The 12,470-nt window shown below is 51.6% G+C and overlaps 1 protein-coding gene across 3 annotated transcripts; it reads left to right on the top strand.

The window, feature by feature from the left end:
- The first annotated feature begins 2,129 nt into the window (after positions 1–2,129).
- ZBTB25 (zinc finger and BTB domain containing 25) lies at positions 2,130–6,135 on the top strand. 3 transcript variants are annotated; one of them, XM_082762246.1, is made up of 3 exons: positions 2,130–2,260; positions 2,837–3,016; positions 4,554–6,135. In XM_082762246.1, exons 2-3 carry the CDS (start codon positions 2,844–2,846, stop codon positions 5,689–5,691), a joined length of 1,311 nt encoding a protein of 436 aa, XP_082618372.1. In that variant the 5' UTR covers positions 2,130–2,260; positions 2,837–2,843; the 3' UTR covers positions 5,692–6,135. The 3 variants fall into 3 exon arrangements, with proteins under 3 accessions (XP_082618372.1, XP_082618371.1, XP_082618373.1); XM_082762245.1 differs by lacking the exon at positions 2,130–2,260 and adding an exon at positions 2,353–2,558; XM_082762247.1 differs by lacking the exons at positions 2,130–2,260; positions 2,837–3,016 and adding an exon at positions 3,612–3,894.
- The last annotated feature ends 6,335 nt before the right edge of the window (positions 6,136–12,470 follow it).

The raw sequence follows: 12,470 nt of genomic DNA, 5'->3' as shown, positions 1-12,470 counted from the left end.
TGCTAAAGGGTGGGGGGTGTCCCCGTGCTGTGTCTGCATCCCCACGGTGTTGTTCCGGAGTTTTCGCCCCCGCTCCCCCACCCCCCCCCATCTCCAAAATGAGCCCCCGGGGGATGGCCCATGTGGGCGGCCGGAGATGGGGTCGGGCAGCCGCGGCCTCCTCTTGCGTGGGGCGGCTTGGTTACCGAGGTGGGAGGAAGGGAAAAAAAAAAAAACAAACAAAGAAAAAAAAAAAAAGCAGAAAAAAAAAGCAACTCCAAGTTGCACGAGGAAGTGTTTGCTTTCTGCTGAAATTTCGCACGGCCGTATCCCTGCCGTCCCTCTTTATACACTGATGCAGAGCGCAGGAGCTGGCAGCCGCTACCACGTTTAATCACAGATCCCGAGCAGAGCACTTTTTTTTTTCCTTCTCTCTCTCTGAGTTTTCCCAGGCCCTCCTCCCATCACTCTCCCTGAACCTCTCCAGCTCCACTTGAACTGTCCCGGGTGAGTAAATGGGATTTCCCGAAGCTGCGGGCGGCCGCTCTGCTACCTGCCACGGGGCTGCTAGGAAACATCTGCCAGGTCAGGCTTTTCTCCTGGGCTTGCCACTTGACTTTTCCACCCCTAAACTGACATCAGTTGTTCCCCGCACGCATCAGAAGCGTTTAATTTGCAGAGCTCCTTTGTTTGGACACGTTTTCTAAAGACGCCATCAGTTTCGTGTCAAGCGCAAGTATCCAATATCCCTTCTAGCTCCAGACAAGCTGAAGGGAAAAAATTAGTGGTAGCCAACTTAAAAGATGTGATTACAGGTTTGAAAATGGCAAAAGCTACAAAAGTAACAACAGAAAGAATGCACCAAAATAGCCACCTACAACATTTACATGTACCGGCATTGATCCCTGCTCCCAAAGTTTCCCCAAGGCATCTTAACTTGACAAACCAAGTTAAGAGAGTCCTGATTTCCAAGTGGGACACCACCCCTTCACCCTGTGCACGTTTGGGGATTTTCTAACCACAGCTGAATAAAAGCAGAGCTTTCAAAATGGGTCCCACAGATGCCCTCGTTTCTCTCCTTGCCATGTTGCAGCCTGGCTCGAGGGGGTGATGCCCGGAGGGCGAACCTGCACACCTCCTTCAGCCTTTTTCCTGCCTCATAGGCCAAATGGCCTCCTTCAGCCAACCCTGTCATGTTTTTCAAATTGCACTGAAAAGTTTTTGCTTGTTTGCTTGTTTTTTTCCATAGTTCACCAGTCTTTTTCTTTGCAGCTCCTTGCACAGGGCAGCACAAAAGGTGCCTGTGCAGCTCTGCTGTGTCCCAGCCCTCTCCACGCAAGTTGCTGCAGGAGCCTCTGCCACCTCTGGGTGACACTTGGCACATGTCACCCTGTTTTTCACTCCATCCCCAGGCTCTCAGCAACCTCCCATGACATTTGCCTTCCCAATGTATTTTTTACTATTATTTTCTGGCCACGGAGGAACAGCGAGCAGACACGTCTGTGGAGATAGCTGCAATCACGTCCTGCTCTCGCATCCCAGCCCAGCAGTGCGGGCTGTGTCACCTCATACCCACAGGGCCCTGGGATATTACAGCCAAACACCAGCTTCCACTTCCCATCGTCGCTCCCATCATTTTGGCTCCAGCTTCTCCGGAGCTCTTCAAAGTCCTCTTTGGGCTGGAGTCAACCTAGATAACACGTAAATTATTAATCATTTAAATAAATAGCATGCCGTCTGCAAATAGCCACTCACTCTGCACATGGCTCGATAAATATGTTAAACAACAGGAGAGCAGAGCACGAAACCTCCAACCACTTTCTGCCAGCTTTTTTTTTTTTGGGGGGGGGAGAAGAGCGGGTATTGCTGCACGAGGGGCAGCAGGAGCGCAGCTCCGTCACACCTGGCTCCTGCTGCTGTCCGAGGAGCACAGGAGGGCACGATGAGCCCTTTTATTTCACCAGAAGAAACAAAGCACGGGCTGATGGCTCAGGGAACTTTGAGTCAAGGGCACAGCTTGAGGCTGGCGTTGCGCGGTTGCCGTTGCGCTCAGCTCCGGGCCGCGCAACAACCGCGCAACCCCCGCGCAGCCCCGGCGGTCACTTTTTCCACCCGGAGCCACCGCAGCAAGGCGGGGGCGGCCTGGCCCGGCTTGGCCCGGCTCGGATCGGCTCTGCCCGGCCCGGCTGGGTGGCAGGAAGCACGGGGGGAGCAGCGCCCACCCCATCCGCCGCGCAGGGAGCGGGCGGAGCCGCGCAGAGCCGGGGCTGCGCTTCCGCGGGTAAGAGGCTGCGCGGGGGGAGGCTGCCCAGCAAGCGCAGCCTCCTCCTCATCCTCCTCTTCCTCCTCCCCCTCATTTTCTCCCCCCCCCCCTCCCACCCCGGGTGTAATTTTCGGGGGAAACAATAGGGAATATCAGCGTTTGTTTGCAAAGGGGCCGTCGGCGCGGCGCTGTACAATGAGGGCTTTGTTGGGCGGCACAGGGCTCCCTCTGTGTGCGCGCTGCCGTGCCCCTCTCCTCCGCTCCGGGCCGCGGGTGTAGCCGGCTCCTGAATGGCACCGGTTGTGCCCAGCCACAGGTGTGTGTCGGGGGGCAAAGAGGGCACCTGCACGCTTTTTTTTTTTTTTTTTTTTCCCGTGGGAGAAGCTGCCCTGCTTGTGGCAGCAGCCTGGCGAAGTCGGGGAGAGGCGCTCAGCTCCGGGAGCTGGGATTTGGGGTGTCGGTGGGAAGGGACGAGGCTCCCCAAAGCTCTGCCTCCGTGCTCAGCATCGTTTCAGTGCTGAGAGACCAGCGGCTGAGCCTGTGGGAGCCCTGGGGTTTCTTGCAGAGATGAACGCCTTGTTCTCTTCCCTGCAGACACGCCATGGACACGAGCGGCCACAGCGTCCTCCTCCTCCAGCAGCTGAACATGCAGCGGGAGTTTGGCTTCCTGTGCGACTGCACAGTTGCCATTGGAGATGTTTACTTCAAAGCCCACAGAGCGGTGCTAGCTGCTTTTTCAAACTATTTTAAGATGATATTTATCCATCAGACCAGGTAAGGACGCGCAGCTCTCTTCCTACCACCCTTTAACTGCTCCTACCCTTTAACTGCTCTGCTTGACTTTCAGCTTTTCCCCTTTTTCTAAAGGTGTTGTGCAGTCCATAAAACCACCCTCGTTAGCCAGCGCACGCTGCTGTTCAGGCCCTGCATCTCAGAGATGAGAAATTTGTGTGAGCAAAGGGATTAAATGCATGGGTGCCCCGGTCCTCGCGCAGTGACACCTCGCAGGCTGGCATTGCAAGGACACGCATTGCCTTGTGGCGATGCATCTGTCACTTTGTGATGGCTTTTGTGCAGTCCCCTTGCCCAGATCCGGTGTGTTCAGGCTTTGCGTGCGCTGGCCATTCGGCTACCTGGCGCTGTTGGCTGCAGAATAATCCCAGTGACAGGCCGCTGCTCCTCTGCGTGCTTGCTGGAGTGCGGAGGCTTCGTGCCTTTCTGGAGAGACCAGTGAAGCCCAGTTTCAGGTCCCGCTCAGCAGGTGTCCATGCCATAGGCACCGCCGTGAGGCTGAGCACTCATCTTGCACTTTCACAGCCGCCGCGGGCCGGGAGGGAGGCGCAGCCCTGCCCACGCTCTGGCCACGCGTTCCCACGCAGCCTTCCTGGCACCAGCGTTGGTGTGGCCTCAGGAGTTACCCCAGCAAAGAGAGAGCAAAACACATTTGGCTAGATGGCTTTTCCGGCTCGGCTTGCTGGGTGGGACTGTCCCTTTTGGCAGGATCCGCGGGCTTGAAGCAATCAGGGAGCCGGACCCTTATCACAGGTCTGCGCCTCAGACCCGTGCAGATAAGGGGCAGGACTGCGATCACCCACTTATTTCAAGCTGCTGCTCCGATGTTTCACCTGGCTGGGTCCTAAGTGGTTCTGCAGGTATAATGACGTCAGTGCCGAGTTCTAATCTCGCCTCCGAGCTGGAGCTTGCTGCTTGTAACTGATTAATCCCTCTCTGTTCCCCTTCCTGCCCATGCTGGTGAGGGTCGCAGCCTCCAGCACCTTCGGCAGACAATCATTATCCACCCGCACGCAGCCCTTCGGCTGGGCGTGAGAAGATGAGCAGATTTCCCGGGCGATAGACATTGTTTGCTGACACTTAAGTGCAAAGCTCATAAAGATTACGCAGTGGTGGCAGCTGAATTTATTACTTAAACACGCAGATGCTCTCTGCCTCCTGTCGTTGGAGCGGCACACACAGGAGAGGTGCAGCTCGCACGGCACTGCTGGTTATGCCCCATCACAGCTGGGTGTGCATGCGAGTGAGGGGTAGATGGAAGCTGGTTCTTTGGTGCACTTGTGCACGCAGTTGTTACAGTCCCACAGATAAAAAAAAATCAGTCACTCTGCTCTACATGCTCTACAAGGCATATGCGCTTCCTCAGGTCTTGGCAAGGAGCGCTGCTCGCCCTGATTCTGGAGCCAGGCGGCAGTGCCCACGCTCTAAAAGCAAACGGCGGCGCAAATGAATGGGCAGATAATGGATCAGGGCTGTAATTGGGAGCCGAGTATGTACTTAATCATCTGTCTTGTTTCAGTGAATGCATAAAGATCCAGCCTGCAGACATCCAGCCTGACATTTTCAGTTACTTGCTGCATATCATGTACACGGGGAAGGGGCCAAAGCAGACTGTCAACCAGAGCCGGCTGGAGGAGGGCATCCGCTTTCTCCACGCTGACCACCTCTCCCATATCGCCATCGAGATGAACCAGGTGTTCCCCTCAGAGGCCGTGCAGTCTTCAAACCTGTACGGGATCCAGATCTCAACTGCCCACAAAACGGCCAAGGAACGTCTGGGAGCGAAGGAGACGCTGGCCAAGCCGGGTGGCAGGTCTTCTGCCCAGGGCGACCACCCACAGCTGCAGCTCTCCCTCGCCATCGGGCTCGACGACAGCTCCCTCGAGCAGCAGGTTGCTCGCCCCGCCGCGCAGCCGGCTGCTCTGGTCAAGCCGGCGGAAGAGCTGCCAAAGCTCTCCGTCTCCGTAAAGCAGGAGAAGTGTGACTCGGAGCCTGTGGTGTCCCAGAGCTGCACCCCTCCTTCTCCGGACATGGCAAACCCCATTTTTGCCAAGGCCAGCCTCAGGGTGCACTTGTGTCACTACTGTGGGGAGCGCTTTGACTCCCGGGGGGGGCTGCGGGAGCACCTGCACACCCACGTCTCGGGCTCGCTGCCCTTCGGCGTGCCGGCCTCCATCCTGGAGAGCAGCGACCTCGGCGAGGTGCAGCCTCTGGCGGAGAGCAGGGAGGCCGGGGAGGGTCACCGCCTCGGGGCCTTCCTCCTCAAAGAGGACGAGCATCAGCTGGAGCACCCGAGCTGCGGCGACCTTGAGCCTCTGCAGATCGGCCAGCTCTCCCTCATCTCCAAGGACCATGAGCCGGTGGAGCTGAACTGCAATTTCTCTTTCTCGAGAAAGAGAAAAATCAGTTGCACCATCTGCGGCCGCGCATTTTTCCGGAAGAGCCAGTTGCTGGAACACATGTACACGCACAGAGGGAAGCAGCCCAAGTACGGCCGCTGCCAGCGGCTGGAGAGCCCCGCCACCCCCAGGTTTCGTCCTTACGGTGACAGTGAGAGCGTGGGGAAGAGCCCCGGTTTATCTCAAGACCACCTGGACGAATGTATACTGGAGTCTGATCTTATCCAAGAGAGCGTGGACACGATCCTGGTAGAGTAGTCCTTCCCCTTCAGGCGCTGGATATGCGGGCAGTTTCCGTGCAGTGGGTGGCTGCTCTCTAGAACTGTCTTTAACCAATGTTCCCGTCACCACTGAGCTAGTGAAGAACTGTGTGTGTTTGGCCTGTGTGTTTACTTTTTTACTTCTCTAACTTTTAAACTCAAGCTAATTCAAATCCAAGTCCTTCTTGGAAGCCTTCATGTAACTCAGTTACATTTTGATAAATGTGAATTTATTATGACTCTGCTTTACTCCAGTTCTTATTGTGTTGCTGGGCGTGAGGTTTGTACATTCCCTAATACACTGAGTAGCATCAAAGGATGTTTGTATCCCCTAGAATTGCGCTTCTGAAGTTGAGGGAAATGTAGAGGGACATATATATTGTTCTTTCCCCAGATAGTTTGTTTTTAATTTAAATAAATATCTCAAGGAGATAAATCTTGAAGTTTGTGTTGTATAATTGCAGTTAATAAACCTCTATATAAATGCACACGGGAGCCCTAAGACTGATCTTTTCAAGGGAATTGGTTATGGTGTTGCTGCAGGGGTGGCAACCTTGTGTTCAACCAGCCCCGGAGTGTTTGTCAGTAGAATCGTTTACATTTACTTTGAGACATGAGCTCAAGGGCTTTGCATGCGTTTTTCCTCTTTCCTGCTCCTCCTTTGTCAAGGGCTAGTGCATGAACAGAGATATGTGGATGCCCCCCTAGGGTCGCGTCCCAGTATTGAGCTGTCTTTGCACCAAGGGATGAAAGCTGCAAGGGAGTGTCCACTCCTCAGCGAGCTTCTCTGGGGACCATGGCCTGACCTGAGTCAGAGGATTAAATAATTCACAAGGTTTTACTAGGAACAAATATATAATGTGCTATTTCTTCTGTACTTCTGGAGCCACTTAAAATGGTAAAACAGACTCTTTTTACCCTTCATTTATCATGACTTGATTTCTGAAAAGTAATCATATCCAAGAGGGATTTAAAATTGTACGTGTTCCTCTTGGATTAATGTTTCATCCCCGTGTAGTTTTCCACCCAAGGTACCCACGCCTCCTGCCAGACAGGCTCCAGCCCATCCATCCCTCAAGAGCAGGCTCCTGAGCAGAGGGCCCCAGCCAGACATACGGTGCTCTTGTGGCACAGAGATTTCCTCTGCAGCAAAGAGCCGAGGCTCCCTCCCTGCCCAGTAATCCCATTATCCAGCTTGGGGGGAGCAGCAGCGTGCTGGGGGCGTCCTGCCAGCCCCTGGGGACTTGAGTCATTGTCTTAGGAGAGGGGCATCCGAACAATGGTGAGAACAGCTTGCTGTCAAAACGCCCGGCCTGCATCTCTTTGTAGCCAGGCCCCTTGAGCTGTGGTCTTTGAAACAGTCCTGGGGCAAGATGTGCAATGAAACCACCGCCAAACTGAGAGCCCAGCCGAGCTCTTTGTGCGGGCGGCCACTGCCTCTGCCGGGCGGGGAGCTGCACGCTGCAGGGGACGGAGCGGCCACCGAGGGCTGCCAGATTGTGTTTTGAGACAAAGGGAAAAACCAAACAGCCTCTGAGCCTGCACGGACGATGTCAGGCAACGCACGCTGCCGTTTGCTATGTGCCTGCCTGGTGGGCCGAGCGCTCTGATCGCTGTGCGTGCCCCTTAGAGCTGCTCTCGTGTGACTGCACCCAAGCTGTGGAGCTGGGCTTCAAAAGCCTTTTTTTTAAGGCTGGCAGACAAACGCAGCCCAACCCGTGGGGCTGCCAACTGCTGCCGAGTCCCTGGCACATTAGCAGGGCTGCAGGAGGTGTGCAGCTGGGGCCTCGGGCTCCCCTGGGGCTCCCCCAGCTTCTCTTTCTGCAGGACGGCTGAAAAATGGTATTTTATAACAGCCCACTGTTGTGTGTGACACTTTGTCGAGTGCTGCTTGCTTCAGCAGCCTTCCCATACTTGATTTAAGCCCCTATAGCATCACCCAGGGGGGTCGGCCGGGTAGGGACAGAGCTGCAGGGAAGAAGCAAAAGCTGCAGAAAAGAAGTAAAAGTGGCAGCTTTCAGACACTTCAGGGGGAGACGGGCACCTCGCTAATTTAGCTGCATGCCTCAAGTGCCTGAATTCATTCGGATTGACAGTCAAATGGCCCTGAGTGCCTCCGCAAACCCCGCCGAGGTCAACAAGACATGAACCTATGGCGGGCATGCTTCATGCAAAGGACGGTAAACAAAGGACTCGCTATTGAGGACAGCAGGAAATGGGTTTGTTCGCTTTTTGGCCATTAAAAGGGAGCTGCAACAACAGCTGTGACCGCGGGCAGAAGTCAGGTTCAGGCAGGTACCTGCAGGCTGCCACGGGCATGTACGGCTCCTAGGGTACATGTCCTGAGGGTGATCCTGATCTGCAAATAATGCTGACAGCCAAAACATACTGTGACCAGCAACGTGGGCTGTAAGTCTTTGAAAATCTAGCAGTATAAGACTTTTTTTTCACCATTTCACCCCTTTTTGGTGTATTTTGGCTCATCTTTGTGGTGCCAAGCATCTGTGTCATCAAACATCTGGGAGAAGCATTTTTTTTCATCATTTGCAATACAAGAAATGTATTTTCAGCATTTTTCCTCTGAAAGTGTTAAAGCGCTGTTATAATTAAAGCGGTAGAAGAAGCCTGAGACAGAAGCCTTGTCAACGCAGAGCTATGCTAACTGCAACCACCCCTCGCAAGCATCATTCGCTCTCAGTCTTGTGAATAGGAAATAATTTTAGAAGGCAGTTACATTTTCTGAGCAAGGACAGCAGCTGCTCCTGGATACAGCAAGAAGTTTTAGCCCTGCATGTAGAAGGCACTCGGATTACTTAACGTGAGGCAGGAGCATGCTTGAAAAATCTGCCTGATGTACAGCTGGGCTTGAAAACTATTCTTTAATATTTATTTTTCCCATGAAAACATAAAAGCTTTGTCCCAGTATGCAGAATAATGATCTTGGTAATTCTTTTCGGACATCTGCCATTGGTTGGTCAATGCACATGGGCATAGGCAAAGAAAGACCCAGGGCGATGCCACCTGTAGCTCAGGGCTGACCGCCCAATGCATGCTACACAGTTCCCAGGTGGGCACTCTGACATATTTTTCCCCTGCCAGAGCCCACATGCAAATGTCTTCTCCTCCCTCTTCCACCCTGAATTTCTGTTGAGGCTGGCAGGGACAGTGCCGGCTGCCCAGGTAATGGTGCTGGCGGGCAGGTGGCCTCTCCCAGCTCCTCGATTCCAGGCAGAATAATAATTAAAAAAAAAAAAAAAAAAAAAAAAACAACCCACCCAAAACCATCAGCTTGCTGCAGGTGGCAATTCAAGGTCGTCTCCCATTTCAGCCTTTCCATGAAGGAGAAGCAGGCCTGGACCATTCGCTACCACTGGCTAAGGAGGGAGGTTTACCCTGGGCTTGTCACAGCCCCCCGGGAGTCTGCCGGCAGCAGGTTGCAACACACAGCTGCACTCGTCTTCAGCTTTGCTGCTGGATAAAAAGCAGACAGGTTTTCCTTTCCTGCTCCTGTCTTGGTATGCCAAAAAGGAGTGCTCTGTGTGGGCGCCCCAGCAGTCCAGCACTAGGAAAATCTATTCTGACTGGTAAAAAGAGGGGAGGACGGACTTGCCCTGAATTACATGCCATTGAGGTATTTACAGTTGGAGCTGTGTCAGGGCTGAATTCCCTGAAACGCAATCACGGCGCGTACCGGATTTGCATGTTTCATTAAGAAAAAGTAATGACACAACTTCAAAAGCAGCTTAATAGAGGAAATGCTCCTACTGAATATTCCAAAGCAGGCACCTCAGCCCTCAAAACTCAGGCATAGCAAAGCTCAGCATCTTGCCTCCTGAATTTCACCTGAGATAAAACACCCTGGGGAAGCCAAGCAGCCACCCCCCAGCCCAGCTGCCAGGGCTCCTGCTCCATGCCCCCCCCCCCCAGCCCTGCAGCCTTCATCTCACCCAATTTGGATCGCAAAGTGTGCTTTCTTAACATCTCCCCTCTTTTATATCCAACATGTTTATCATTTCTCTCTGATGTGATAAAAGCAACCCCTGATTTGGGGCATTTTTTGCCAAAATCCACTTTTCAGCTAAATGGTCTCTACAAAATCCCAACGTTTAGCAAAGAATTTCACTCTTCAAAGCGTGCTGCAAAAAGAAAGAAACATGCAAGTGGTGGCTCCTGAAAATACTAATCTATATTGTTCCTTAAATAACCATGTAAGCAATAACATCCTCTGATTAGCTAAACAAAAACACATTTAATGTAAAGATTTTTATCTGGCTGCAAATTAAAATATTTCATTACTTTAATACCACCCAACAAGAGCTAACAAGAACCATTTCTCTGGGAAATAAAACTGCAGATGTAAAATGATATTAAAGAAAATTGTTTAAATCAATCTTTTCTCTTGGAGCATTTCATTATTTTGAATTACAGAGGTCGAAGCCCTGTATCTATAAGACAAGCAGCGTTATGGCTTTGCTGCTGCTAACACGTGAGTCCACCAGCAGGGTCCCACTTCCATCCATCACTCTCCAGCACAGAACAGAAAGATTTTCATGTATTTCACAACTTTACCCAATTTCTTCTATGCATGTGTGAAATCTCTCTCAGATTTTCATTTTATATATACACACACATGAAAATATCCATTTATTTATTTATTTATTTTTTTCAGTGAAAGCATCTTAAATTCAAATGCTGGATTCCTGCTTGCTGTAGATTTGGTCAATTGAAGTCTGCGTGGCAGCAGCAACCTCCAGCAGCTGGAGGTCTGGCCCTCAGCAGCCTGCACATCTCAATGCTCTTTGGGTGCCACAGGGCTGGAAAGAAAATGCAGTATTTGTTTGAGCCATCATTGTCGACCAGCAATTTTCACAAGGAATGTTTCAGCAAATACACTTGTTTTCTGCTGGGCTCAGTGTTGACATAACAGAAAACCTTTTTATCCCTCTGGAAGTGTTCCTGGGCATGAGTTACACTATTTAAGCACTCTCTTCTTTGCTGCTAATAATTAAAAAAAAAAAAAAGCTGTGGGAAATGAAAATACTTAAAGTGACATGGCAAAGCATGGAGAGGGGACTTGTTGAATAGAAAGCTGGATAGTCCCTGCCAAGAGGAGCACTGGAAACATCTGGGAAAAAAGCAGCAGTGCAGACTGTGGGGTGAGCAGAACAAATTAATTCATTACGATGCTGCTACAAAGCAACACTTCCATAACCGAGAGGTGCAGCAGATCAGCAAATACTTGGATGAGAGGGCAGGTGGCCCAGGAGCAGTCTGAACTGGTCTATAGGAGACCAAGGTTACGCACCATTCCCGTTTCTTGCAGCTGCCCATGAAGAAAACAGTCCTACACCCAACCTGCCCGTCGGTGCTCTTGCTTAGCCAGGCAGTCACATGCTTCTCCAAAAATTTATTCTCCAAAAGAATAAAGTCCTTATGTTTTATTAATGTCCAATTCTCTAATCATAATGAAGGAGTAAAGAGTCTTAATTAAGTCATTAATGGCTGTTAGAAGTGTATATTTTGTTCTGCAAATAACACTATTAAAAATGTATTTTTTTCCCATTTTTTTTTTTATATTGTATAAAGTGCCTGGAGTCCTTGCATGAAAGACATTATGCAAAAAAAATAAAAACAATTAGGGTGTGGGATCCACTCGATGGTAGCAGAAAGGTATGGGTCACGGTGGTCGCTGCTCTCCCCTCTACCTCCCATCAGCGCTGAGCCGCCGGCCGGGAGATGGCGGACCCGAGGCCTGCCAGCAGGAATCCTGCAGCCAGCAGCCTCGGGAGACAAAGCCCTTGGTGCTGCGGTGACAATAGCTGTCCTGAGCTGTGCTCTGCGGGGCTGGGCTCTCCTCAGCCTGCAGATGCTCTGACGCGCTGCTCCGGCAGATCACCCCGCAGTGAATTCGGCTGTTGGGCAGCAGGGCTGCTCTTCTTAGCCAGAAGAGATCCCTCCTGTAGTCTATGAGCTCCCAGGAATCTGCGAGTGGAAGCAACTGACCAGCAATCAAAAGGAAGCCTTATAAAAAAGAGCAAACCTCAAAACATTTCGGGTCTATTAACAACATTACGATCTCTCTGTGCACACTGTATGGCCACCTGAAAAGGCTGGACACAACCGAGCGCCATCAGGTTCATCTCCTCACATACAAAACCTCTCCACAGCTGCCCAGTCAATCACAAGGCCAGAAAACAAGAGGTACACTCAACTTTAATGAAGCAACTGCTGGTTTTATGTACATCTTCTGCATTTCTTGAGGACAGTCCAGGCTTCCCCCTCCTCAGCTCCCGCGGGCACTGCGGCAGCTCCGCAGCTACGTGCTGTCCTAAAACAGCCCCTTTCAAAGTTATGGCAAAGTGCCTGAAAGGCATGGTATGAAGTACAAAGCCATTAATATTGTACACTCTGAATTATTGATAGCTTATTAAATAAATTCACAGAAAAAGACGACACCTTTTTTTTTTAACACCCTCTGATTTTCCTGTTCTACTTGTGCAGAAACAAGTTGTGGCACTCACTGCTAGCAGTCCTCTAATAATGATGGAGATCCTGTGTCAAAGTTTAAAACGTGGTTGTGCACTGGGTACCAGGAAGGTCGTCAGCCCTTGTGTTTGAACAGGAACCCAAATACTGCACCGGGAAGAGAAACCTCCGTGTTCCCACTGTGGTCAATGAGCAATCGCCAGGGGAGGCTGCTATTTCTGTACAGGCTGAGAAACAGGCAGGAGAATTTTCTCAGCAGAACAGGCAAACGTTCACGCAGCCGTACGTAAA

The sequence above is a fragment of the Aythya marila genome, assembly GCF_965140915.1.
Source record: "Aythya marila genome assembly, chromosome: 5".
NCBI classification, from domain to species: Eukaryota; Metazoa; Chordata; class Aves; order Anseriformes; family Anatidae; genus Aythya; species Aythya marila.
This window is presented reverse-complemented; position numbering and strand designations above follow the sequence as displayed.

Bases quoted from the DNA above. Each gene is read 5' to 3' on its own strand.
- ZBTB25 (XM_082762245.1), top strand. From the start codon at position 2,533: ATGGCACCGGTTGTGCCCAGCCACAG. The intron at 2,559-2,836 runs GTGTGTGTCGGG...TCTTCCCTGCAG, and splicing joins CCGGTTGTGCCCAGCCACAG to ACACGCCATGGACACGAGCG. The intron at 3,017-4,553 runs GTAAGGACGCGC...GTCTTGTTTCAG, and splicing joins ATATTTATCCATCAGACCAG to TGAATGCATAAAGATCCAGC.